The 27,507-nt window shown below is 40.4% G+C and overlaps 1 protein-coding gene across 1 annotated transcript; it reads right to left on the minus strand.

Moving 5' to 3' along the window:
- Window positions 1-309: 309 nt before the first annotated feature.
- EIF2AK2 (eukaryotic translation initiation factor 2 alpha kinase 2) lies at window positions 310-27,334 on the minus strand. Its single transcript, XM_054162356.1, has 15 exons — window positions 27,219-27,334; window positions 23,619-23,733; window positions 21,167-21,330; window positions 20,261-20,387; window positions 17,009-17,091; window positions 14,761-14,839; window positions 14,250-14,284; window positions 13,958-14,089; window positions 13,385-13,504; window positions 8,911-9,018; window positions 6,576-6,768; window positions 4,196-4,321; window positions 3,605-3,700; window positions 553-615; window positions 310-470 (listed from the first exon to the last, which is right to left on the minus strand). Exons 1-15 carry the CDS (start codon window positions 27,320-27,322, stop codon window positions 354-356), a joined length of 1,662 nt encoding a protein of 553 aa, XP_054018331.1. The 5' UTR covers window positions 27,323-27,334; the 3' UTR covers window positions 310-353.
- Between the last annotated feature and the right edge of the window lie 173 nt (window positions 27,335-27,507).

The following is a 27,507-nucleotide window of genomic DNA, read 5'->3' on the forward strand; positions in this document are numbered from 1 at the left end:
CAGCACATGTTAAGAGCATGCACACAGGGATTTGGCACAGACCAGTTAGCATGACATCAACCTAGCCGCCTCAGAGACAAGAACTAGGTTCCTGTACTTACTGAACCTCTCTTTTCAGGAAAGAATCACAAGTGATTGGCTTGCAGAAGTATGCTGTCCTATTCTGCATCTGGTGGGCATGAATGGTGATGAGACCTTTTTAGCTGAACTCTTCAATGGCAGGAAGGTGAAACACCAAAGAAAAGAGATATCCTTAATCTTGATGCTGCTTCTGAAACTTAACTGTTATTTCATCAGTTTCAACTATCAAATTCTGGATTTAAGCACAGTCTGAAAGCCTTTTCAAAGGGCATTTACTGAGTGTGAGTTTTAGGTGAATTGTACTTATCAGACTTTAAAAAATGCAGTATTTCAGATGCAGAGTATCTTCCTTGAGGGTTTTTTGAAAGCATCTTTTTGATTATGGGTGCCTGCAAGAAGAAATTAAACATCACTATGTTGGTTTTTTATGAGCAAATAAGCTAACTGAAATGCTGTATTAAAATCCCATACCTCTACTGGAAATCTATTGGTGAAGCTCTCTGGAAGTTGACCTTGTTTAACATTAGGCCACACCTGAAATTCATGAAAGAGAACAATTTCAGTGGGTTTTCAGCAATTGTATTTTGCATCTCTATGACCCCTGTACTTTACTGAAGTAATTACGAAAATACAAATGACGAGAAAAAGGTAAAGCCTCAAAAGAAAGTAACTATAAACAGTTTGAAAATGTTTCCATTCAGTTGTACTGCATTGGGTTTTTTGTATTATTTTCATACACAGTTGTCACTTTTTAAGCTTAAAAGCTTCCTACTCTACAATGATACGTTTGTTTCAGGAATGTTCTCTATTTCAGAACTGTTATCCTTCTTTCCCTAACTTAGAAGGGAACTTAAAAAAAAACATAAGAAAAAAAATACTAACCTTCATACTTTAGATGTTATTATTTGCTAGCAAAGCATCTGTGCTTCCTCCATTTTACCTTGTTCAGTACCACACATTTATTTCTGTGTCATTGCACCAAACACTATGTGAGGTTCAAAGTAACTAATACAGAGAGGATTCCCAATGAGATCTGCAGCTGCAACCACGATCTCCTCGAGGCAGGAGCAGCATGGGGCAGCACTGAGCAGAGCAGCACGTTCACCCTGCCCTGAGAGCACACCTGGATAACTGTGTCCAGTTTTGGGGTCCCCAGTTCAAGAAAGACACAGAACTGCTGGAGAGAATTCAACAGAGAGCCACAAGGATGATTAGGGGACTTGAGCATCTCCCCTATGAAGAGAGACTGAGATCCCTGGGGCTGTTCAGTCTTGAGAAGACAGAGGGGATCTCATCAATCAAGTGGATGGGGCCAAGCCCTTTCAGTGGTGTACAGTAATAAGACAAGAAACAATGGGTTCAAACCTGAACATAGAAGATTTCACCTCAACATGAGGAGAAACCTCTTTACAGGGAGGGTGATGGAGCACTGCAACAGGGTTCCCAGAGAGGTTGTGGAGTCTCCTCTGGAGACTTTCAAAACCCACCTGGATATGTTCCTGTAAGGACTACCCTAAGTGATCCTCCTTTAGCAGGGGGGGTGGACCTGACAATCTCTTGAGATCCCTTCTAATATACTGCGATACTGTAATACTTTGAGAAAATGGTTTTGAGTAATCACTATTTTTTTCCACATGATACAGCTTTCTGGGTAAAAAGAGCAGGCCACATTGGTCACTTTGATGCTGCTTAGTATAATCTATACCTGAAGAAGATGACAGTCATATTCTCACACTTGGAGCTAGTTCTGTGGATGCTCTAGCTTGGCCTAGCAATCTTTTATAACCAATATACAGTGGGGAAAAAAAAAACAACAGCCCACATGAACATCAAACTTTACTATTCAGCAATAACTTTAGGCCTGTGACCCTGCTGGCTACTGATCATCAGCCAAATCAGTTATTACTCAGCTCACAATCATCAATTTTGCCTTTATGTGATGTTCTTTCAGGAGGGCTTTCCAGCACTGCACAACAGTTTATCATGCTTCATCAAGTGAAATTATTTTCTAAGCCGATGGATCAGCTGAAGACCTCCAGGACTTTTCCATCCATATGACTTCCCCTCTTGTGGACAGACAAGATTTTTATGCTGTGTAAACAAGACTAAATAATTGATGTTGCCCTTTTGACTATAGGCACCATGGGACTGTTGACATCTCTACAGTCAGCTGCGAGAGGAACACCTTGTCTCGGGAAATACTGCAAGGTAGCTAAACAAAGCCAAGGTGAACCTGAGAGTTTGACACATTGGTTTGGCTTTCCTATATTGACAAAAGGACCAAGAAAGTAGTGTTACAAGCTTCTGGTTCCAACCACAGACATTGTATCTTACAACTATTTTAGACAAGATACAGGTCAGCTACATTGCTGTCCTACAAATAGGCAGGTTTGAGCATATGAGTAATTATGCTAATAACATGCAGAACAGCAAGAAAAAGCAAGGGACACATAAAAGATACCTTTGAAAACAAGTAACACTGATTTTCTTGTTGAAATAACAGCTTTTTTTTTCAATTGAAGCTACATATTGCTAATCACTTTCCATTTTGGAAAACTACAAATGTTTTATGGCTTAATGGAAACTTTATTCTTGTTCCACTGTGCGGTGGAGCATGGCAGAGAGTGTGCTGGTTTTATACTAGAGAGAATGTGGAATTTGCCCCCAAAAGAAGAAATACCCACATGTACTCAGAATTTGGAAGTTAAATTAAAATAATATTTACAAAAGTAGCTTAAGTACAAAAATAAATTAAATATGAAAGGTAATAAACATACACATACATAGAACCAAACAAAGCTCAGACACCCCTGTACACCCCTCTGTACACAAAGCCCAGACTCCCCTGGACAAAGAGCCCCGAGGGCTGTTGGCAGCTAACAAAGTATTGTCTCTCTCCTGTCCCTGCCACTGTTTTTTGCCATAACCAAACAGAAATGAGGAAGCCAAGCAAGTTCAGAAGGAGGAGATGGGGAAAAGAAGCAATAAGAAGGGGTAAACAAGCTGTGCTTCAGATTATATTGAAATTCTACAGACTGATGGAATGGGATAAACATATCTCTTATGTTCTGTTCAAGCCCCTCTGAGGCATCCACCTACTAGACTCTGTTGAATTCTCTGGAAAACTTTTATTTACAATTAAGACATTAGTCTTAAACCTGTAACAGACAGAATTCTCCCATCCATAATTTTATTTTTAAAAATTAGAAAAATACTCCCTTCAAATACTCTTCTATCAAAAAGATTTGCCAGCAGTTGGAGATCTTTTTTGCTAGACACTATTCTTTAATATGCTCATGCTTGGATGGGTATGTCAATAGGGCTTAAGTAGTAGTAGCTGAAGTAAAAAAAGTACATTTCCATCAAGGTGTGAAGACTTACAGAAATTTATCAAGGGGAAAATGTAAAGAGAGACAGTATTTCAGGTACACAGATTCCTTCTGGCACGGAGTCAGTATGCAATACCAGCAGCAAGGCCAAACAATGGCAGAGTTGGGGTTGTTTTAGTTTAAAAATTACATACCTCCATTTTCTCCTGACGAAATAATGGTGAAAGAATCTCAAACCAAATTAATCCCAGTGCATAAATATCTACTTCCTTTCCATATCTGTCCCCAACCTACAAAGATTACAACAATGTAGACATCAAATCCAACTGGACAGCATTTAAAGCAAAATTTTAAGTCGAGAGAAATTTCCACTGCAAAGCTACATGATCTTAGTAGCTAGTAACCATTTCTGCTACAGACCTGTTAAATAGTGACTATCATTTCACACTAAACACACTAAAATTGTTACTGCTACAGACACAGCATGCCAGTATCTCTCACAAATAATAAATAGGAGGATTCAAATGCCACAGTTAACAGAGGCTGTAAATTAAAATTGAAATACACATTTGGCAGCCTGGTTTAGAAGCATTCCTTGCAGCATGCAGTGTCAGACCCAGTAGGTTCTTGCAGACAGCTTTCTCCAGAATGCAGTTATTTTATACAGTCATACCAGGCAACTTAAAGCAACTTGGTTTAGTATTGAGATAAGAACTACAAATACCCAGTGCCAAGTTTATAATGCAAAACTAGTTACAGAGCCACTAATACAGCAAGATAATTACCTGTTCTGGTGCCATATATGATTTTGTTCCTCTGTTCTCAGTGAAAGTCCCATACTCCATAGAAGTCACAAGACCAAAGTCACCAATTTTTACTTTATCTTCACGTGATATCAATATATTTTGAGGCTAGATATTAAAAATCAAAATCACCATATTACCACAGTTAATCATCAAGCATTATCAGCCACAGAAATTAACATTAAGAAACTGATGAGGTAGGAAGCAGAAAAAAGTTCAATTAATTTTTAAAAGCACATGCTAAATTTACAGTACTACATGCCACAGTAACTACAGCTTTTTTTTCCCCCACTAGCTCAGTCCTTAATACTCTTCAAATACATTGTGCATATAACACTTCACATCCAGAAGTCTTTTTAGTCTTCAGCCCTATCCCTGAGACTTGATATACTTGGGCAAAGCATTTAGGCTCACATAGAGTTGTAAATGGATTAAGTTTCCTAAAGAAGATAAATAAGCTACATTTCTGAATGTTATTAAAACCAAATAGCCTCATGCTTTTATTCAAAGCTTCAGTGGAGTGCAAGGCTAGGAGAAACTTAAATGTGTCTCAGCTTGACCCTAATCTGCAGTTTTGATTCTGGGAAATGAAGAGCTCAGATGGACAAGCATCTAAGTTAGCTGCAGATCAAAGTAGGAAGAAAAGTTCCTAAATTCAAAGGCTGACAACTTAGCAATAAGACCTGGAAGCAGGTTACATCCAGATGCCATGGATAAGGGACTGGGGCAGCAGATTCACAGGAATAGCAGAAAACAGGAGATTGATCTGAGAAAGTAGGATTGAAGGGCCATGAAAATACAAAGCACAGAGTGTAGAAAGAGCTAAGAATTAATGGGCAAGGAGAGAAGGCTCTTTAGGCCTCTTTTTCTCAGGCATATAGGGAAATTAATGAGTGATTATTTGTGGCTCATTCCAGTATTGTAGCAATTAGCCTGATATAAAAGCTCTATAATGATTCTACAAGTGGGCAGTGAACATGATCTGGAACTACACTGCAAATGCAAAATACAGGATAGCAACTTCTGGTTCAAGAATTCCATACATTTCTTGTTACTGGAAGTCTTGAGAGGAAGGGAATATGTATCAAGGACAGCACTACTGTATCATGTCTCAGATGTAATGGTCTCTAGGTGTTTTGGCATTAGCCACTATGAGGAGAGTGACATCACAGAACAACATTTAATGTGACCCACTACAGCTGTTTCTAGTAGCATCACCACACTACTGACTTTTTCACTAATTGATTTAAAACTCCTGTAAGCAACATGAGAGCTGGCATATGAAGCCATGAAGGCTTGCAACTTTGTCCTTTATCATCTTCAAAATAACATAAAACCCTTCTATGATTGTGCATCTGTAGAGAATGAAATTCTACCCATGAAAGCAGCAAACATGAGTATACATTCATGATAAAAGAGCAGCTAGAGTATGTTGTTGTCAAACAAAATATGTATTAAGATAGGTAAGCTATCCCTTTGCAAGATGGAATGAGCAAACTTCCTAGATTAAACTTGCCACTTTCTTTTATTTATTTAATCAAGTAAAGTTAGCAGTTCTTTTACAATAGGCATTCTTGTGACCACATAATACACTGAAAATGCCTGTTAACTGATGACTGCTCATTGTTTGAACTACTGCATTCCGAGATCCTCCAGCTTACCCTCCGATTTTAGGATTAACTCCAGCCATTTGCTGAACAAACATTAATGAGTAGCAAGATCAGAGGAGACACATTACGAGGGTACATATTCTAGTCTTCATTTAGTGTATTAATTTACATATTAGAATAGAATAGAATAGACCAGACCAGGTTGGAAGAGACCTTTAAGATCACTGCGTCCAACCTATTATCCAACCCACCTAATCAACTAAACCATGCAACCAAGCACCCCATCAAGTCTTCTCCTGAACATCTCTAATGATGGTGACTCCACCACCTCCATGGGCAGCACATTCCAATGGGCAATCACTCTCTCTCTGTAGAACTTCTTCCTAACCTCCAGCCTAAACCTCCCCTGGTGCAGCTTGAGACTGTGTCCTCTTGTTCTGGTGCTGCTTGCCTGGGAGAAGAGACCAACCTCCACCTGTCTACAACCTCCCTTCAGGTAGTTCAGGTTGCCTGGGAGAAGAGACCAACCAGCAATAAGGTCTCCCCTGAGCCTCCTCTTCTCTGCTAAGCAACCCCAGCTCCCTCAGCCTCTCCTCATAGGGCTTGTGTTCCAAACCCCTCACCAACTTTGTTGCCTTTCTCTGGACACGTCCCAGCAAGTCAACATCCTTCCTAAACTGAGGGGCCCAGAACCGGTGCAGTGTATATTTGTGCAGTTCAGTTAAGCACTACTTTCATCTTTCCCTCCTTACCTTGAGGTCTCTATGAATTAACCCTTCAGAATGAATATAGTTCACTCCTTTCAGTATTTGTAAAAATTTGTTTTGTGCCATCTGATAGTACTTTCGGTCTTGTCTGTTCTCTTCAATCCAGTCTTCCAATGACCCCTGTTCACAGAATTCCATTTGGATGAAAAGATAGGTATTTGTTTTGTCCGATTTCTGCCTGCAAAAGAAATGCATATACCATATTGAAATTGGCAAGACAGTTCCTCCCAAACTATCCCCCTTCAGCAAAAAGGTTTTTTTGTTAATTACTATTCTTGGAGTTCCCAAAACAAAGTCTGCAAGCCCCTTGATTTTAAATGATCCTGGACCAATTTGTAGTAGATACAAATAAATAGAACTGCAAACCAAAGAGTCTCTTCTCAGTTGTTACATATTCCTGGGATGTTCTTAATGTTTTGCTTGCTTCGTTGTTCACACTGAGAGTTTTCCAAGTGCCCACATTCTGCTCCCTGCACATCTAGAGGTTATGTCCTATACAGGAAGGAATAGCACTGCCCTTGGCTCCCATCTTGCGCTCCAGGAACTGCTGCAAGTTCCCTACAGGTATTCTCTATTCTGGGCAGCAAACACAGCTGTCCCTTCAAGAAGGTAGTATTGTGACCATTTTTGACATCAGTCTCTGATTTAGAGACACTCTTCAGAGTTGAAAAATCTAGATGAAGTATATTCACCCCATCAGCCCACAGGACAAGCTGAGCCTGGAGATAGTGAGGGGAAGGGCAATGTGAGGAAGAGGGCAGCAGCATTTTTTCCTACTTGCGCTGTGTGATCTGAATGCCCTGGAATGAAGTCAGCTGTGGCACTGAATGAACAAGCATTAAGTGCCTTGGAACTCTGTAGCCTAGGGGTCACAGCACTAAGTGAAACTTCAGGCTAAGACCTCTGATTTGAGGACTTTTTTTTCTGTCTTTGTCACAATAACTGTTCAATATAAAAATGTGTGCTATTGAGACTCCAATATTGGTTGACTTTTGACAGATTTTTCCCCCCTGCCTTTATTCCTCATTTACATATACTACAGGTATCACACCAAACATAATTTTGAATCCATTAATATTTTATAGCTGGCTCAAGGTAAGTGTGGCAACCTACCTGGAAGCTGGAAATTTACAGCTAGTAGGAAAAAAAAAAGCTTACCACTGAAGCTCTGAAAAGTTAAATGATCTAGCTTAAGAATAAAACTCTCACCACTGTCATAGAATCATAGAATCAATAAGGTTGGAAAAGACCTCAAAGATCATCAAGTCCAACCTGTCACCCAAGACCTCAAGACCACTAAACCATGGCACCAAGCGCCACATCCAATCCCCTCTTGAACACCTCCAGGGATGGGGACTCCACCACCTCCCTGGGCAGCACATTCCAATGGCTAACAACTCTCTCTGTGAAGAACTTTCTCTTCACCTCGAGCCTAAACTTCCCCTGGTGCAGCTTGAGACTGTGTCCTCTTGTTCTGGTGCTGGTTGCTTGAGAGAAGAGACCAAGTCCCTCCTGGCTACAACCTCCCTTCAGGTAGTCGTAGACAGCAATAAGGTCTCCCCTGAGCCTCCTCTTCTCCAGGCTAAACAATCCCAGCTCCCTCAGCCTCTACTTGTAGGGCTTGTGCTCGAGGCCTCTCCCCAGCCTCGTTGCCCTTCTCTGGACATGTTCAAGAGTCTCAATGCTCTTCTTAAATTGAGGGGCCCAGAAGTGGACACAGTACTCAAGGTGTGGCCTAACCAGTGCTGAGTACAGGGGCACAATGACTTCCCTGCTTCTGCTGGCCACACTGTTCCTGATGCAGGCCAGAAGTCCTCACAGAAGTCTTAGTATTTAAAGATTACCTCTAAATGAAAGAGCATTTCATTTCATATTTCAGGTTTCAGCAACCAGAACTGTCTCAGGCACCATGGTTAAAATGCTAACTTAGAGGGAAAAATAAACCTCTGAGAGCTACTGGCTAAACAGTATTTATTAAAAAAAAAAAAGGACACTTGGTGATTAGGAATTGGGCAGTCAACTGCAGATATGTTGTTAATTCAGGTCCTACATTCTGTGTTGTGCATTCTTACGTTCCTCTATAGGTTCAGCAAAGAGAAAGATAAAATTACATCATGCATTTTATTCATCAAGGAAGAGAAGATGCAAACTGGTAATATACAACCTGCTCCTAAAAAGCACTGTGACTCTTTTTCCTTAAGCATCTAAGTATGGGTATGCTGCTGTATTTGTGAAATGATTTATAACCCATCATCAGCCCCTTCTTTATACAACACACATTCCATTATTCAAGTTTGAATGCAAATTATCTTGTAGTTACCTTGAGACTGGATGAGTCACGTGGTCGTTACCTTCCCAGCTATCATAATAGCGCACTATGTTTTCATGCTCAAGTTTCGCAAGCGTTGTTACTTCACGCAATACTTTACTGTGTGGAGGGGAAAAGATAAGCAATAATTAAAACCAAAACAAGCCAAAACACATCCCAATACCCAAATGCCATTTCACTACAAAAAATTAACACTTGGTGCTATGGTCATGAGGTCTTGGGTGACAGGTTGATGATCTTTGAGGTCTTTTCCAACCTTATTGATTCTATGATAGAATAGAATAGAATAGAATAGAATAGAATAGAATAGAATAGAATAGAATAGAATAGAATAGAATAGAATAGAATAGAATAGAATAGAATAGAATAGAATAGAATAGAATAGAATAGAATAGAATAGAATAGAATAGAATAGAAAGCAGGTTGGAAGAGACCTTCAAGATCATCGCATCCAATGCAGCTAATCAACTAAACCATGCAACCAAGCACCCTATCAAGTCTCCTCCTGAACACCTCCAATGATGGTGACTCCACCACCTCCCCGGACAGCCCATTCCAATGGGCAATCACTCTCTCTGTGTAGAACTTCTTCCTAACCTCCAGCCTAAACCTCCCCTGGTGCAGCTTGAGACTGTGTCCTCTTGTTCTGGTGCTGCTTGCCTGGGAGAAGAGACCAACCTCCACCTGTCTACAACCTCCCTTCAGGTAGTTGTAGAGAGCAGTAAGGTCACCCCTGAGCCTCCTCCTCTCCAGGCTAAGCAACCCCAGCTCCCTCAGCCTCTCCTCAAAGGGCTTATGTTCCAAATCCCTAACTTTGTTGTCTTTCTCTGGACTCGTTCCAGCAAGTCAACATCCTTCCTAAACTGAGGGGCCCAGAACTGGACACAGTACTCAAGGTGTTAGAACATGATACCCTCTTTCATACAAGTTCAAAACTGTAGTTACAAATTCTGTGGGGTTTATTTCATCTGCTCAGTTATTCAAAGTGCAAGTATGTTTTAATCACGTTAGACAGGAAAGTCCCCCTCACAAAAAAAAACCAGCTGAAAAAGGCAGATGGTTGCAATGCATTAGGTAGACAAACACAATGTAGCAAACGCCCACATGTTCTTCTCACCTCCCTTATGTTTTGTTTACATACACAGCAGTCAATGCAAACACTCATGAAGAACTATTGCTCATTTTGGCCTGCACTTCGTGTTGAACATTACCTAGTGAAGCAAATTCAAACCCATCAGTAGATCAGCAGTCTTTACTAAAAGACATTCTAGCGATAGAGTTCTCAGGATTGAAATACAAATGAAAATAACATTTTCACAAAGAAAATTTGGAGGACAGATAGACACTGTAAGGGACAAGTATCTGAAAAAAACTTGAAACTTTTAAAACAGATTACAATAAAAGAATTTTTTTTTTTTCAGCTACTGATAAAATATACCACTAGGTACAGGTTACAGAAAATTACTTTAAAAAGGAAAAACAACAACTAACATCATCATTCTCTGGTGATGTGTATAAAGGACAAGTAAAACAGTGTGAGAATGGTGACTGCATGGTTCGTATATAAAGCCTTTTCCAATTACAAACCACTAAGTGCATTACTTTATTTTTTGTCTATTTGCCCTGATTACAGTCATTACACATTACTGATGTGTAAATTTTCCATGCAACCTGTCAAAAGTAACAGTGCTGCTTTCAATATTTACTTAATCAGCAAGTTTACTTCAAACACATCTTGCAATATTAATAACCAGAGCACTAGTGTGCTCAAGGAAAGTAGAACATATACTACAGGCCACCAAATCAGGAAGAAGCTGTTGATGAGGCCTTCTACAAGCAGCTGGAAGTGGCCTCAAGGTAAGTGCTCATGGATGGCTTCAATCACTCTGATATTAGTTGGAAAGATCACACACCAAGCATAAACAGCCCAGAAGGTTCCTGCAGTTTATTGATGACAACTTTCTGCTGCAGGGAGTTGAAGAACCAACAAGGAGACGCACGATGCTGGATCTTGTATTAATAAACAAAGGAAGACTGGTTGTAGATGTTAAAATTGGGGGTAATCTTGGTTCCAGTGACCATGATATATTAGAGTTTACTATCACTAGGCAAAGAAGCAGGATGATGAGTAAAATTTGAACCCTGGACTTTAAGAGGGCTAACTTTGCCCTCTTCAAAACTCTACCTAGAAGAAGCTAGTGGGCTAGGGCTCTAGAAGGAAGGGGTGCCCAAGAGAGCTGGTTAATATTCAAATATTACCTCCTCCAAGGTCATGAAAAATGTTTTCCCTTGGGGAAAAAAAAAAATCAAGTAAGGGAAGCAGGACATAAACAGGGAGCTCTTGGAAAAACTCAAAAAGAAAAAGGAGGTTTACAATATGTGTAAAAAAGGTCTGGGCAATTGGGAGGAATATTGAAATATTGCCAGAGAATGTAGAGATGTGACAAGAAAGGCCAAGGCCCTCTTGGAACTAAGTCTTGCCAAGGAGGTGAAAGCAAACAACAAGAGCTTTTTTAAATACATCAATGACAAAAGGAAGAGCAGGCAAAAGGAGGGTCCACTAGTGAGTGATATGGGAGATATGGTAACAGAGGATGCAGAGATGGCAGCATTGCTGAATGCCTTCCCTGCCTCAGTCTTTACTCCTAAGACTGGCCCTCAGGAACCTCAGTCTTTGGAAGAAAGGCAGCAGAACTGGAGGGAAGAGGACACTCCACTGGTCAGTCAGGACTGGGTTAGAGATCACTTGTACCAACTGAAAACACACAAATCCATGGGCCCTGATGGCATGCATCCATGAGTGCTAAGAGAGCTGGCTGATGCTGTTGCTGAGCCTCTCTCCATCACTGTTGAAAAGTCATGAAGAACAGGAGAAGTGCCTGATGACTGGAAGAAAGCAAATGCCACTTCAGTCTTCAGAAAATGCAAGAAAGAAGACCCAGGTAACTAATTATAGACCAGTCAGCCTCACCTCCAATCCTGGAGAGATGGTGGGGCAGCTCATTCTGGAGGTCATCTCTAATCACATGGAACAAAAGAGAGTTATCAGAAGTAGCCAACATGGATTTACCAAGGGGAAAATTTGCTTGGCTAGTCTGATAACCTTCCATGAAACCACAACCAAATGGGTAGACAAAGGAAGAGCAGTGGATATCATATATCTTGACATCAGTAAGGCTTTTGATACTGTCTCCCATAACACCCTCGTAGAAAAGCTCAGGAAATGGGACATAGACGGTTGATCTGTGTGGTGGATTCAAAACTAGCTTGATAACACAGCTACTGTCATTGGTGGCACAGAATCAACCTCAAGGCCTGTGGCCAGTGGTGTTCCCCAGGGATCTGTACTGGGTCCAGATTTGTTTGGATGAAGGGATTGAGAGTACCCTCAGCAAGTTTGCTGATGATACAAAACTGAGGGGGTGGCCAACACCCCATCAGGCTGGGCTGCCATCCAATGAGATCTGGACAGGATGGAGAGCTGAGTGCAGGAAAACCTCATGAAGTTCACTAAGGACAAGTGCAGGGTCCTGCATCTGGGGAGGAGTAACAGCAGGCACCATGACAGGTTAGGTGTTGCCCTGCTGGAAAGCAGCTCCACAAAGACCTTGAAGTCCTAGTGGATAGCAAGTTCTCTGTGGGACAGCAATGTGCCTTTGTGGCCAAGAGAGCTGGGGTGCATCAAGAAAAGTGTGTCCCCACAGCTCTAGGAAGGTTCTTCTTTTTCCACCTCTACTCTGCCCTCTTGAGACCACATATACTGTGGTCCAGTTTTGGGCTCCCAAGTTCAAGAGAGAAAGGGATCTGCTGGAGAGAGTCCAGAGGAGAGCCATGAGGATCATTAGGGGACTTGAGCATCTTCCCCACGGAGAGAGACTGAGAGACCTGGGGCTGTTTAGTCTGGAGAAGAGAAGACTGAGAGGGGATCTGATGCATGTCTATAAATATCTGAGGGGTGGGTGTCAAGTGGAGGGGGCCAATCTCTTTTCAGTGGTGCATGGATACAAACTTGAGCATAGGTTTCACCTCAACATGAGGAGAAACTTCTTTACAGTGAGGGTGGTGGAGCACTGAAACAGGCTGCACAGGGAGGTTGTGGAGTCTCCTTCTCTGGAGACTTTCAAAACCCACCTGGATACATTCCTGTGTGGACTACCCTAAGCGGTCCTGTTTTGGCAGGGGGGTTGGACTCAATGATCTCTGGAGGTCCCTTCCAACCTCTTAACGTTCTGTGATTCTCCAGTATCAAATCTACTTTTTTTACAGCTGGATCTGAAATTATTCCAAGGCATGCCATTTTCAGCTTCACTTGGAGATCCAGAAACAGGTTAGCAGAAAGAATGGACGATTAATAATCAAAGTTTCTAAAATGTTTCTAGGGTTATTAAAGAGATTTTTAATGGTATTAAAGCTTTGATTAAGGTTGCCCTAAAATTAAAAGGAGCAGCATATATACAGTACATACTCTGTGAATAGAACTCGTTTGACTGCATAGGTTCTCTTATCAAGCTTTGCTGTTGCTTTGAAAACCATCCCAAAACCACCTTCACCAATAGGTGCTATATTTTCAAAACTCTTAAGGAACCTTAAAAACAGAAAGGGGAAAAAAAAAAAAGTTAGATATCTATCTTACATGTATTGTATACTTTACATTACATTTACAAGATACAAAAAGTGATCCCAAGAGATCTAATACCTCTGCTGAAATATCCTTCTACAGGGATCACTCAACACATAGAGAAGTCTAAATCATAATCTTGAAAAGAAAGAAGGGAAACTAACCATGAAAGCATGTAGGGTAATTACCCTCCTATCTTCACAGAAATGACTTTTGGTTGTAAGTATTTAATACCATTGCATGTCAGTTGCTACACTATATTTTATATTTTTCTTTTCAGAAATCATCTCTCAAATACCAGTTTTCTTTCAGGCTTATTTTTTTAGACAGAATTTCACACATTCTATAGTAAATAGGCAAACATGCTGTAATCACTACATACAGATTTTATTTAAAAACAAACAAAAAAATCCTTCTTACCTTTCATTCACAGTGAATTGACTTTTATTCTCCTCACTGGTATTTGAGTCCAAATCTGGCAATTTTTTAGCTGCATCTGAGATCCTTTTCTCTTCCTTGTTTCTTGCATTACCAAAGTTAGCTGCCAATTTTCTTTAACAGGGATAAAAGCAAAACTTACAAGCTGTTTTTCTAATACAGGACAAGAGGAAATAAATGTACCTCCCCGGGTTGGCATTCCTTTACTAGATAAACACTGAAGTGGTTTGCAATGTCGTTTATGGGAGATAACGAACAAGAAACAAACACCTACCTTCTGGGTTTTAGGGAAGAACTTAGTGCATCCATCTACATGAAAAAGTGAAACAAAAAAAGCCTAATGGAGATACCCTGAATATTTTCACTATACAAAGTTTCAAATATGCCTGAGAATGTATCTAGAAATTGTCTATAAACATGCTTATGATTTATATAAAAAATATAGTAAGAACAGAACCATATCTTAGCTAATTCTTTTTTCACATAGGCTATGTATGACATCAGCATTCTCCCCACAGAAAAATATGAGCTTAGTTTGATCCACTTTCTTGGGAATATTGTCCATTTGGTCATTAGGACATCAGTTGGGCCTACAGTAAATTACTAAATGGTTAACAGCAAGAAACTACTGAATATTCTTAGGAATTATTATTCCTATAAACATGCACATGTGTTTTCTAGTGATTAGTGGATAAGGGCACAAATTAATGCTCTACTCTGGCAAGAAGCTTGCTCTATTCAGAGCCTAAAATGTATTTATGAGGGAGATCAATTTCATACTATACCTCAGAAAGTGAAGGACGTATTGCCAGGTCTTTCGTTTTTTCTACCAAATTTGCCAGTGTGTCTTCAAAGAAAACACCACTGTTATTAAAAAATAGAGTAGTTTTAGATGAAAGTAACACAATAATAATTAAAATGACTGCTTAAAAAAAAATAAAAGCATTAAAAGAAAATACCTTTTTGCAAGCAAAACCTGAAAAAGAATTAACAAGCAAAACCTGAAAACTACAAACCTTTGTGCTGGAAAGCTAATAAAACAGTAACATTTTGTCACACGCTCCTTTATTTCTATGGTATGGTATCATGATATCTAGATATATGATATATATTCTATCTTTAAGTTAAATACAGATAGAGGTGGCAACACAGCCACCTCTAGCATTGTAGGTATCAGCTTCCTTTAGAGTTGCACGAAGAATGTAAAAGAAGCGGTAGAGGAACTATAGTCAAATTTTAACTGCTGGACACCAAAGGCTTCACCTAGGGCTCCCAAATCACAAATGAAAGTTTATACATGTTCCTTTTGTTTTGCTAAACAAATCTTGCCTTTGGTGGAAATGGAGATCTATGGAGAATGAAAGAATTTTTTAAAAACAGAAGACTGCAGAATGTGGAGCACAGGAAAGCATCAAAATTGAATTATACTGAGTTCACAAGTGTCACAACAGGAAAGTAAGTGCTAAAAATAGCATAAAATAATGATGCTGAATGAGGTAAGTTATTCTGTTTACATCACAGTAAAAAGACTTCTACAAGAACTACTCAGCAAAATATATCAGAAAGCTCGAAAGTGATTGTAAGCTGTAATTGATTTGGCTGAGATGGAGTTAATTCTCCCCAGAGCATCATGCAGAGCTACAGGCTGGGGTCAGAGTGCCAAACAGAAAAGGACCTGGGGGTGCTGATTGACAGCTGCCTAAACATGAGCCAGCAGTGTGCCCAAGTGGCCAAGAAGGCCAATGGCATCCTAGCCTGCATCAAGAATAGTGTGGCCAGCAGAAGCAGGGAAGTCATTGTGCCCCTGTACTCTGCACTGGGCAGGCCACACCTTGACTTCTGGGCCACTCAGTTTAAGAGACTCTTGAATGTGTCCAGAGAAGGGCAACGAGGCTGGGGAGAGGCCTCGAGCACAAGCTCTATGAGGAGAGGTTGAGGGAGATGGGATTGTTTAGCCTGGAGAAGAGGAGGCTCAGGGGAGACCTTATTGCTGTCTACAACTACCTGAAGGGAGGTTGTAGCCAGGAGGGACTTGGTCTCGTCTCTCAAGCAACCAGCACCAGTACAAGAGGACACAGTCTCAAGCTGCACCAGGGGAAGTTTAGGCTCGAGGTGAAGAGAAAGTTCTTCACAGAGAGAGTTGTTAGCCATTGGAAGGGGCTGCCCAGGGAGGTGGTGGAGTCACCGTCCATGGAGGTGTTCAAGAGGGGACTGGACGTGGCACTTGGTGCCATGGTCTAGTTATGGGGTCTGTGGTGACAGGTTGGACTTGATGATCTTTGAGGTCTCTTCCAACCTTGGTGATTCTGTGATCTTCCTAATGCTGCATTTTGCAGTACTATAGCTCTGTGTTGATAATACACCAGTATTTTAGCTACTGCTGAACTGAGCACCAGGGCTGTATTTTCCAACATTTTTCCACCCCAAGAGTAAGCTCAGGGGTGGGCAAGGTCCTGGGAGGGGACACAGAAGGACCAGCTGTCCCAGACTGACCAAAGGGGCGTTCCATGCCATATGACATCAGCTCAGATACATAGGCTAAGTGAAAGAAGGAAGTGTGGGGAGATTTGTTGATGGCATCTGTCCTCTGCTGCACCTATTGTAGTCCTGCTTCCAAGGAGCGACCAAAACACCATCCGGAAGTAGAGAATACCATCTTTGTCTGCATTTGCTTCCACACATGGCCTTTGCTTTTGCTTTACTTTATTAAAATTGCTTCTATCTTACACTGGCCTTCTGTTATATTTTCCCCTCTCCCCTGTCCACCTAAGGAGTGACAGAGTGGCTTTGGTGGGAAACTGGCCTCCAGCCAGGGCCACACCACTGCATAAGATAACCCATAAGGACTCAGATAAAGCTACACAAGTATAAGTACTTTTACTCTGAAGTCTAAGAAATATGGGCTCAAATTAAATGGCTTTATGCTACAATAAAGAAACTATGAGAGACTTCATTTACAACTAGATCACATGACCCTCTAAGATTAGTACAAACATTTTGTCTGTTATCACATTATCAGTGAATGCAACTTACTCTGAGTCGGGCTGATTTGACACTTGAGAGAAATTATTATGTTCACTAGATGTAGAATGGCTATTAGATTTTTCAGTTTCCATCTACAAAAGAAGGAAAAAAAAGAAACAAAGAAACAAAACAAGAATGGTAAGAAAGCCGTGTGAAAAAATACCTAATGCAAGAGATGACTTTCCAAGAAGGGGTGAGGAAAAATCACCAAATCCTAAGTCAAAGTTGTTAACTACAATGAACATTCAAAGTCCTGCAGAAGAAAGGCACCTGCCTGACTTCTGCTCAGGGGAGTGAAACAGGGCCCTGTCACAGTGGGTGTTTTCCCACTCATCTTGAGACATATTTGCCTAAGTAGAGTGTGGGATCTATTAAAAATCAGGACAAGAGTACCAGTTATTAGAAGCAAACATTTTCATTTTTCACTGCACATGCAGTTTGTCAAACAAAACACATAGAGGTTTTGGTATATGTAATCTGCAGAACTTAAAATCTGATTATGAACAGAAAAGTCATTCAATGTTTTCAGTGTGAAAACCCTGCAAAATCTGCATTATTAAATTGGCATCAACTAAAAATAATCATCTTAAGGACCTAGAGGTTCTTCCCCCCCTTCCCCATTTCATAAGAGCATAAATGTAACATTAAAAGCAACACCAGCAATTCTTACAGGCCATAACCTGAAAAAAAGTGAAAAAACTTCCATGTTTATATTTCAGCAGTGGGGGAGGAGAGAAAAAGGAGGAGAGAAAAAGGAGGAGAGAAAAAGGAGGAGAGAAAAAGGAGGAGAGAAAAAGGAGGAGAGAAAAAGGAGGAGAGAAAAAGGAGGAGAGAAAAAGGAGGAGAGAAAAAGGAGGAGAGAAAAAGGAGGAGAGAAAAAGGAGGAGAGAAAAAGGAGGAGAGAAAAAGGAGGAGAGAAAAAGGAGGAGAGAAAAAGGAGGAGAGAAAAAGGAGGAGAGAAAAAGGAGGAGAGAAAAAGGAGGAGAGAAAAAGGAGGAGAGAAAAAGGAGGAGAGAAAAAGGAGGAGAGAAAAAGGAGGAGAGAAAAAGGAGGAGAGAAAAAGGAGGAGAGAAAAAGGAGGAGAGAAAAAGGAGGAGAGAAAAAGGAGGAGAGAAAAAGGAGGAGAGAAAAAGGAGGAGAGAAAAAGGAGGAGAGAAAAAGGAGGAGAGAAAAAGGAGGAGAGAAAAAGGAGGAGAGAAAAAGGAGGAGAGAAAAAGGAGGAGAGAAAAAGGAGGAGAGAAAAAGGAGGAGAGAAAAAGGAGGAGAGAAAAAGGAGGAGAGAAAAAGGAGGAGAGAAAAAGGAGGAGAGAAAAAGATAAACCAGGTTGGAAAAGACCTTCGAGGTCATCAGGTCCAACCTATCACCCAACACCATCTTACCAACTAAACCATGGCATCAAGTGCCTCATCCAGTCTCCTCTTAAACACCTCCAGTGATGGTGACTCCATCACTTCCCTGGGCAGCACATTCCAATGGCAAATCACTCTTTCTGTGAAGAATTTCTTCCTAACATCCAGCCTAAACCTCCCCTGGTGCAGCCTGAGACTGTGTCCTCTTGTTCTGGTACTGGCTGCCTGGGAGAAGAGACCAACCTCCACCTGGCTACAACCTCCCTCCAGGCCAACAAATGAAATCCTTTTTTTATTTACTTTTTTACATTCAGAAGCAGACCCTTTACTACTTTTTGCTAGTTACATTTTATTTGTAACATAAACATTGCTGGGAATTAATAAAATACATAGAATAGAATACATAGAATAAACCAAGTTAAAAGTTAAAACCAAACTAAAACAACCAACTCCAAATTAAGAATAATTCATAAAATTGTTTTGGTTGGAAAAGATCTCTTAGATGATTGAATCCAACCACCAACATAATACCACCATAGCCATAAACCATGTCCCGAAGTGCCATGTGCACACATTTCTCGACCCCCTCCAAGGACAGTGACTCCACCACCTCCCTGGAGAACCTGTTTCAATGCCTGACCACTCTTTCAGAAGAGAATTTTTTCTTAATATCCAGTCTAAACCTCCCCCAGCATAGTTTCAAGCCATTTCCTCTAATCCAATCACCTGATACTAGCGAGAAAAGACCAACCCCCACCTCATTACAACCTCCTTTCAGATAGATGTAGAGAGCAATGTGGTCTCCCCTCAGCCTCCTCCACAATAAACAATCCCAGCTCCCTCAGCCACTCCTCATAAAACTTCTATTCTAGACTCTTCACCAGCTTTGATGCCCTTCTCTGACACACTCCGGCACTTCAATGTCTTTCTTGTAGTGAGGGCCCCAAAACTGAACACAGTACTTGAGGTGTGGCTTCCCCACAGTACAGTGATATAATCACTTCTGTACTCCTATTGGTCACGCTATACCTGATACAGAGGCATAGTGTGGCCAGAGTTTCTGCTTCAGATAGTTAATTTCAGACTTTGATGAAAATGCAAACATTATACATGAAAATATTAAGGAAGGATGCTAGAGCTATAATATGCTGTTAATTAAATGATTAACTTAAACACAACAATAAGAGCAGCATTGAAAATTCATCACAAGCAACCAAATCATGAATGAAGTACTTAAAGTTAAAAAATACTTCTTTCCTCCCACATACTATCTTCCTTCCCTTTAAACTACACTTCATTAAGTTAGCTCAGGTGTACTGCTCTGTGAATTTCAGAAGTGGGTTTGGATCTCTAATAGAACCCTGATCATTTTTCACATGTATGAAAATAGATTCGCCAACATAACAGCTCCACTCTCCAGAGGATGGTGTTAACAACCTCTTTACAAGACTGCCTTACAACACTACAGAGGGCAAGTCCTGTTGATTCTCAATCTGACTTTTGCCTTTCTCACATTTTACAATAGATTTTTGATCCAACAGAAGACAGTAAAGAGATTTATGTTCATAGGCACTCAGCTTGACAGCATTTCGCACAAGATAACTAGTATATTAGTCAGGATTCAGAAATGTTCAATGTATGTGCATCCCTGAAAGATATCAGACCACATTCTGAAATACACAGAGATATCAACTGTGAGATTTTTTTTTTTCCAATCCAGCATTCAAATACAGAAATACAACATAAATTTTACCAACAGAATTCTGCAGCCCAGCTAACCCCCAAAGTATGGGTTGTTTCTCTCTTAAGTGAAAACCCTGGAATATGCTTGTAAATACAATGAGCAAATCTATTAAAAGATTAAATAAACAAGAATTAAACTTCTTTCTTAAAGCTAAATATAACACATACTGTTAGATAGCCTTCTTTTATCAGTTTCTTATATGCTTCTTCTGCAGCAGCTCTTTTTGCAGTGCTTAGATTAGGCCCAGCACCAGTTCCATACAATACGCCACTAATTGTACAGCTACAAGAAAACCTGTAAAAAAGAACAGAAAACAAATTCTTAAATCTATATGACACATCTTCATTTAATGATTTACACACTACAGTCAACTGACATTATAGACTGGAACCTGAAATACACATCTTCAGGACAGTATTCCAAAGATACATCTAATTAATAATGGTAGATAAGTAATTTAACACCCCTTCAAGATAACCAATTTTCATACAGTTTTTAAGGTTGAGCTCCTTGAAGCATGATATCATATGCACTCACAAACACAAACTATCTACAGTTGAGATTTAAAATGGTTGATTTTGCATGGGAAGAGAGGAGGAGTTTTCCGGCAGATGTTGTCAAGACTATTAAAACACATTCTTGATCATCACTCGGCTGTCATTAATTGGAACATTTCTACAACTCACTGACTGCAGTACACATAGAAGGAGACACAAATAGGCTCTCCTTGGCACTTGGTTCCTAGGGGTATCCAAAATATATTCAGAGGTCCACAACCTCTGTAGCTAGAGCTACAACCAAGATAACTGACAATTTGTCAGCATTCACCACCTTTTTATCATCATGCCATTTCCCCTCCCAGCTAAACAAACTTAGTCCTCTTAGCCTCCCCTCCTATGTCATATCCTCCAACCCCAAAATCACTTTAATGGCCCTCCACTGGATTTTCCTGACTACCTCAACATATTTATTGTATTTCTAAAGATCCATCTAACAGTATTCTAAGTAACTAATGGCAGTGTTAGTAAACAAAGAAATATTAAAAGCTAGTACTAAGACAAAGTACAATTTACCTGGGAGAACAGGCTTCTCCAGCATGGTTTTTGGTAGGATAATCAACTAGTTGTGATGTCCTTTGTGAAAATATATTTAGTAGGCTGACATAGTCTGGAACCGGTAGAGGTGCTCGAGGTGCCATCATTACTTCCACACTTTCCGCATTTGAAGGACTCTTCAGCTATAAACCAAACAAAATAAGTAACTTACAAACTTAAATTTAATAAATAGATTAAGATAAACAGTACACAAGACCTAATGTAGCTGAATTTCAAGGTATTTTTATGAAACCCTACATTTGCATTAATGGAGTCACTTGTGGCAAACATCACAGCTCGGAATTACTACATTTTGAATATCCAAATAAATGTAAATCCAGTTTTCTAAGTGTTGCACCAATGTCTATCACCATGTCTCTTCCCGTCTCTTTTAAGATAAGGCAGCAAACAGATGAGAAATGTCTCATAGAAAACAAAGTCCTGAATGCTGCCTTCTGAATTTTTCCACAGCCTGACCAGAGTCAAGAAAAAGGGATGGCAGCGGGATGCCACTCTTGCTGCCATTAACAAGGGCTGCAAATGCGCCAGTGCATGCAGGAATTGTATTCAACTAACAGCGGTGAAACAGTAAAAACTACATGGAACAGCTAAGGAAAGATTTCACCATGAAGGTGCTAAGCAGCATTCAGAGTCAAAACAAACACTAAGGAATGGCTACCACCAAGCACAAGGCAGAAAATAAAGAAGCAAAATTCAAACCTAAACTGAAACAAGGAAGTATTTATCCTACACTCTTTAGAGTATAGGATCAGCATAATGACAAGGAAACAAAGTTGAATCAGATCAAGTGAAAGTAAGCAATTTTGTGAGAAGAGTGGCAGAAGACACATGAAGCAATGCCTTGTGAATGTTTTGAAGTCATCAAATTACTGAACAGTTATCAAGATGAAAAAGGAACACTGTCCGCTGGATATACCAAGGGAACTTGACAAAGGCAAATACATTTCCTCATCCTTCTATAAGAGCAGAGGAAGAAGCACTATTAATATTACATACCAACCCTGCAGTAGAACAAGGAAAATAATGCAGAGGTAAGAAGTAGAAAAGCACTGAGAGAATAAAGATAAATTAAATAAATAATTTGATGCTCTTTCCAATCAGAGAAAGCAATTATATTTTATTGGCTACTTTTAGAGATTCATCATCAACCTTTAATAGCAAAAAAAATTTAAGAGATCAACAAACCCCCACCACAGATTCAACCAGGTTGGAAGAGACCTCCAAGATCATCCAGTCCAACCTATCACCCAGCCCTATCCAATCAGCTCATCTTCTAGCACATTGGGACAGCTTGTTCCTGTGCCTTCAAGACTTCTTTCTTGAAGTAGGTCCAGCCTTCCTGAAGACCTTTGTTTTTAAGGGATGTTCCCTAAGGAACTTTCCAAGTTAGTTCCTTAAATAAGCTGAAGTCTGCCCTTCGGAAGTCCAGTGTGGAGGTTTTGTTGATGCCCCTCCTGGTTTCACTGTATATTGAAAACTCAATTATTCATGGTCACTGGACCCCAGCCAGCCTCCAACCACCACATCTCCCACCAGCCCTTCTCTATTTGCAAACAGCAGGTCGAGCAGGGCTGCACCCCTGGTAGGCTCATGTAACAGCTGGGCTAAGAAAACATCCTCCACACACTCTAGGAACCTTCTAGACTGCCTCTTCTCTGCAGTGTTAAATTCCCAGCAGACGTCTGGCAGGCCAAAGTCACCCACAAGAACAAGGGCAAGTGATCTTGAGGCAGCCTCCAGCTGCTTAAAGAATAATGAATCAACCTCTTCTTCCTGGCTGGGTGGTCTACAACAGACTGCAACCATGATGTCAGCCTGGCTGGCCTTCCCCCTAATTCTTACCCATAGGGACTCAACCTGATCATCCTTAATCTCTACTTCCATGACATCCAGAGCCTCCCTAATATACAGGGCCATTCCTCCACCCCTTCTGTCTCACCTGTCTCTCCTGAAGAGTTTGTAGCCATTGATTACAGCACTCCAGTTGTGTGAGTCATCCCACCATGCTTCTGTGATGGCAATGACATCATAGGTTTCCTCTTGTACCAAGGCTGCCAGCTCTTCTTTTTTGTTACCCATACTGCGTGCATTAGTGTAAATACACTTCAGCTGGACTGCTGGTTTCATGCCTATCTCTGGCTTACCATCCTCAGCCTCCATTGATTAATCTACAGTACTGATGTGTTTAACCTCCTCCCCCTTCAAACATAGTTTAAAGCCCTTTCAACAAGCCCCAGCAGCTCGTGTGCCAGGGTCTTCCTCCCCGCTCTGAGACAGATGTACCCCATCTGTCGTTAGCAGACCCATAGCTGCATGAAGTTCCCCAAGATGAAAGAACCCAAAATGTTGTTGGTGGCACCAGCCTCTGAGCCACTTGTTAATCAGGCATGATTTCCTACAGTTTACTCACCTGTTTCTCAATCATTTCCCAGGTGTGTTGTGCTGCTATTTCTTTTGCATCCTTCTTTTTTTTCCCAGTACCTTTACCATATTCCACATTGTCTATTTTAACCACGACTGTGAACCTGCAATGAAGGAAATTTTGTTAAAACATTCTTACATTTTGTCTCATACATACTTTACCTTCTCAGATTCAACTTCCTCCTTATTACCTACAAAGCACTAAGTTAACTGTGGAGGTATTTAACTGTTCACATGATTTTGTTATACCTAACTTGATTATTGTAATTCTTTAGTAGAATTGTTTTTAAAGGTTTCTTTTCCAGTCACAGATGCAGGTACTGTATTAGTCCTAACAGTATTTTACAAAGCTTAACTGCTTTTTAATAGCAGAAATAGGTTTTTTTTCAGAAGGTCAGCATTGTTACAGGCAAAGGTATGAAGCCCTAACACCAGGATACATCTCATCATTGCAGAACTATATGGAAAGATCAGTTAATCTTGATTTCAAAGCTACTCACCTTTGATACACTGGCACATATGCTATTTAGCAAGTGCAAAAAAATCATCTAGTGCTTCATGAGACATGAATTCAAAGGCAGTCCTCCCAGGAAACAAATGAAAAAGCCAGTCCAGTCCTTCCAGCCTCAATTACTGATCCCTTCCACCTCTGTTACACAGCTGTGCACACACTGCTTCACATACAGCAGCTCCATGAAAAAGGGAACTGATGCAGCCCGGGACTGAGTCTGCCTGGGATGGAGTTAACTTTCTTCACAACAGCTGGTATGGTGCTGTGTTGAGGATCTGGTACTAAAACAGTTTTGATAACATAGTAATGCTTTACCTATTGCTCAGCAGTGTTTGCACAGCATCAAAGCCTTTTCTTTTTTCATTCTGGCCACCCAGCAGGTAGGATGGGGACATGTGAGAAGTTGGGAAAAGACTTGAAGATCATTAAATCCAACTATTCTCTAACTCAACCAAGTCTGGTACTAAACCATGTCCCTTAAGAAGGAGGAAGAGAGACACGTGGTTATACTGTTTGTTTTCCCAAGTAATCGTTACACATGATGAAGCTCAGCTTTCCTGGACATGGCTAAATATCTCCCTGATGATGGGAAACAGTGATCAAATTCCTTATTTTGCTTTAGTTGCACGTATAGCTTTGCTTCACTTACGAAACTGTCGTTATCTCAATCCACAAGTTTTTTTCCCTTTCACCCTTCTGATTCCAGCACTCACTACTGCCTGGGGTCAAGCCACCAAGACGACTTAATTCTTACCCAGATCTTACTTGTCCTGCAGCTGCAAAATCCCTAATATTTCTGCTACCACCTACCACCTAAGTACAAAAGGCAACAGAGGGGAAAACAACAAGACTTCTGCTTTTGACTTGCATCAAGTTCAAGTGACAATTACTATAACTTTGAAGTACATTCCATGCTTTATTCAGATTGCAGCGCAGCATACAGATGAACAAGCTCACGTCAACAAGACAGAGTCACACCAAAGAAACAATCTAGGTATAACACCATGAGTTTCCCTGTGGGACAAATTGTCTCAAGTAGTGGAATGACTTCAGGAAATCTCTTTTTTAATCATTCCATACATCCCTTTAATTAAATGTTAGGGTGAAAAATATGCAGAATACTGTTTGCAGTCACTGAATAAGCAAGCCTCACCAAGAGATCTTAAGGAGGCATATAGTAAGACAAGGCCCACCACAGTGTGCCACATACTCTACACACAGGAAACAGCATACCAAAAAAGAAAATAAGCATGAAAAAAATAGTTTGTTAGCCAGCCCATATCTACATGCTGAATACCACCTATGCTATGACTTTGCATCCACAATTCACTGTTTTATTTAAGCATCCTGTGGAAATCTGCAATTTGAGTCTCAATGACCCATGAGTTCATTATCTGAATTGAGGATTACCTAAATGAATGTAACATGAGTTGGTCCATGATGTAGTCATATTTATCCACCACAGACTGTAAGCATTGCCCAGACTTGACAGGTTTAGGCAGGACTGGCCTGGTTGTTCACACATTGCATTCATAACCCAAAAAAACCCTCACTGCTACTCAGCACTGAGACAGCCTGGGCTTTTTCAACCTTCTTATATTGTGATCAACACTGACCCTACCGGACATTGCAGTGGAAGCAGCTACAGCACTAAACCCAGGATAGGACTATTGAGATGACAGGAGTCACTCTATCATTCTTCAGACAGCTGTAGGAGGACTTGTGAGGTAGGACAAAGCACAGAAGAGTTAGGAAGGCAGCTCTGGACCAGCAGTGGCTAATGCATTCCATTAGAAGGCAGAGCACCAGGAAAGAGCACCACACTGGGCCTGAAGGAGGTTTACAACATTTGTTGTTACAGCCAGACAGCGCACATTGTACTCCTATTATCTAGGATTTTCCTAGTTACCACTGTCCCATCTCACATCACCTACAAATACAAGAGAATGGGTGGAATTATATTTGTGAATATGGTAGAGCACACAGAAAAAAAACAAAACACAACAGTAAAGACAGTAAAGAAATAAATTAGAAATGTATGTAAATAGTTAGTCCCAAGCCTTCCCTTTTGAAGCATGAAGATGTAGCTCTCTGTGTGTGCATGTGTGTGTGACCAATGTGGTAAGGCTAGTAAGACCACAGGCCATTACTGTGGCAAGGCTTACTGGTTTGAATTAGATGAGCCACATGGGGAAAAAATTAAGGTAACTAATTAACACTGAAAACCTGGATAATAATTATTAATTTATTCTGAGGCTATGGACATATCTAAGAAGTCTGTACAGACAGTGCTGGCTAGCAAAATGGAAGGCATTAAAAGTAACAGTATTTATTAGCATATGGCTTGTTTTCATACAAACTAGTGAAAATAACCTAACATTACATATCACACAAGGAAACATCATAGATCTTGAGTATCTATGGTCTCTCACAAGGGAAAAAGTTAGGAAAAATATATACCTGTGTTAAAAAAAACCAAAACATATTCTATGTATCACCTGTAATTGAAGGGAAAACAGCTTAAGCAAAAGACCCTTCTCTTGGAACAGATACTAAAAGAATTACACATAAACCATGTTGCTACTCAGTCTGTATATATCCAGCTTTTACAGTTGGAAATCAACAACATAAATCGCAAAGAATTTCCACGCTTTGCAAAACTAAATAAAAATCAAAGCACTTAATTAAGTATAGATCAGAAACTGAAATATTTGCCACAACCCACCCTATGTCCCACCAGGTATCATGGCAGATGCATAACATACATGCAACAGAGTTACCAGGAACTAGTGCATTGCTGTTCCTTTCAAAGGGGAAAAAAAAAAAAAGGAAAAAAAGGAAAAAAGAAAAAAGGGGGGAGGGAGGGAAGAAAGAAAAAAAAGGACACCTACTCTGAAGTTTTATCTTCAAACTCTGTCACATGACATCCTCCCCACCTACTACTCAGTTTATGGTTTCAGACAGGTCTCCTGCCACATATACACTTCCAGCAAATTAACTTTCATGACTGCAAGCTGTACCTAGTTCAGTCATTGAAGGAAGAGTCCTGATGTTTATTGACATGCACAGTGAACTTACTCAGGATCATGAGATGGACCAGACTTCCTTAAGTCATCATATTTCAGTGAAAAGTTATTCCTTTGACAGTAACTGTTGAGTTTCCCCATATATTCACGTTCCATTTTGACACGATCTCAAGGAGGCTCTGCAAAGCAACGTTCAAAGACAGGTCTGTGCCTCCAGGTGTAGCGTATAGACAGCTCCTAATCCTGGCAGATCACTGCTGTAGAAGACTGGTGCCAGTAACATAAAGCTCACAGACAACTAATTCTAATCTCGAATTCAAGTGGTTGATTCGCAACTGTTT

The sequence above is a fragment of the Dryobates pubescens genome, chromosome 6 (assembly GCF_014839835.1).
Source record: "Dryobates pubescens isolate bDryPub1 chromosome 6, bDryPub1.pri, whole genome shotgun sequence".
In the NCBI taxonomy this organism is placed as follows: domain Eukaryota; kingdom Metazoa; phylum Chordata; class Aves; order Piciformes; family Picidae; genus Dryobates; species Dryobates pubescens.

Coding starts and splice junctions, on each gene's coding strand:
- EIF2AK2 (XM_054162356.1), bottom strand. CDS start 27,322: ATGGAACGTGAATATATGGGGAAACTCAACAGTTACTGTCAAAGGAAT. Junction 17,092..20,260: donor TAAAAGAAGGCTATCTAACA/GTATGTGTTATA, acceptor CTTCTTTTGTAG/ATGGAAACTGAAAAATCTAA. Junction 3,701..4,195: donor CATATATGGCACCAGAACAG/GTAATTATCTTG, acceptor TAATCTTTGTAG/GTTGGGGACAGATATGGAAA.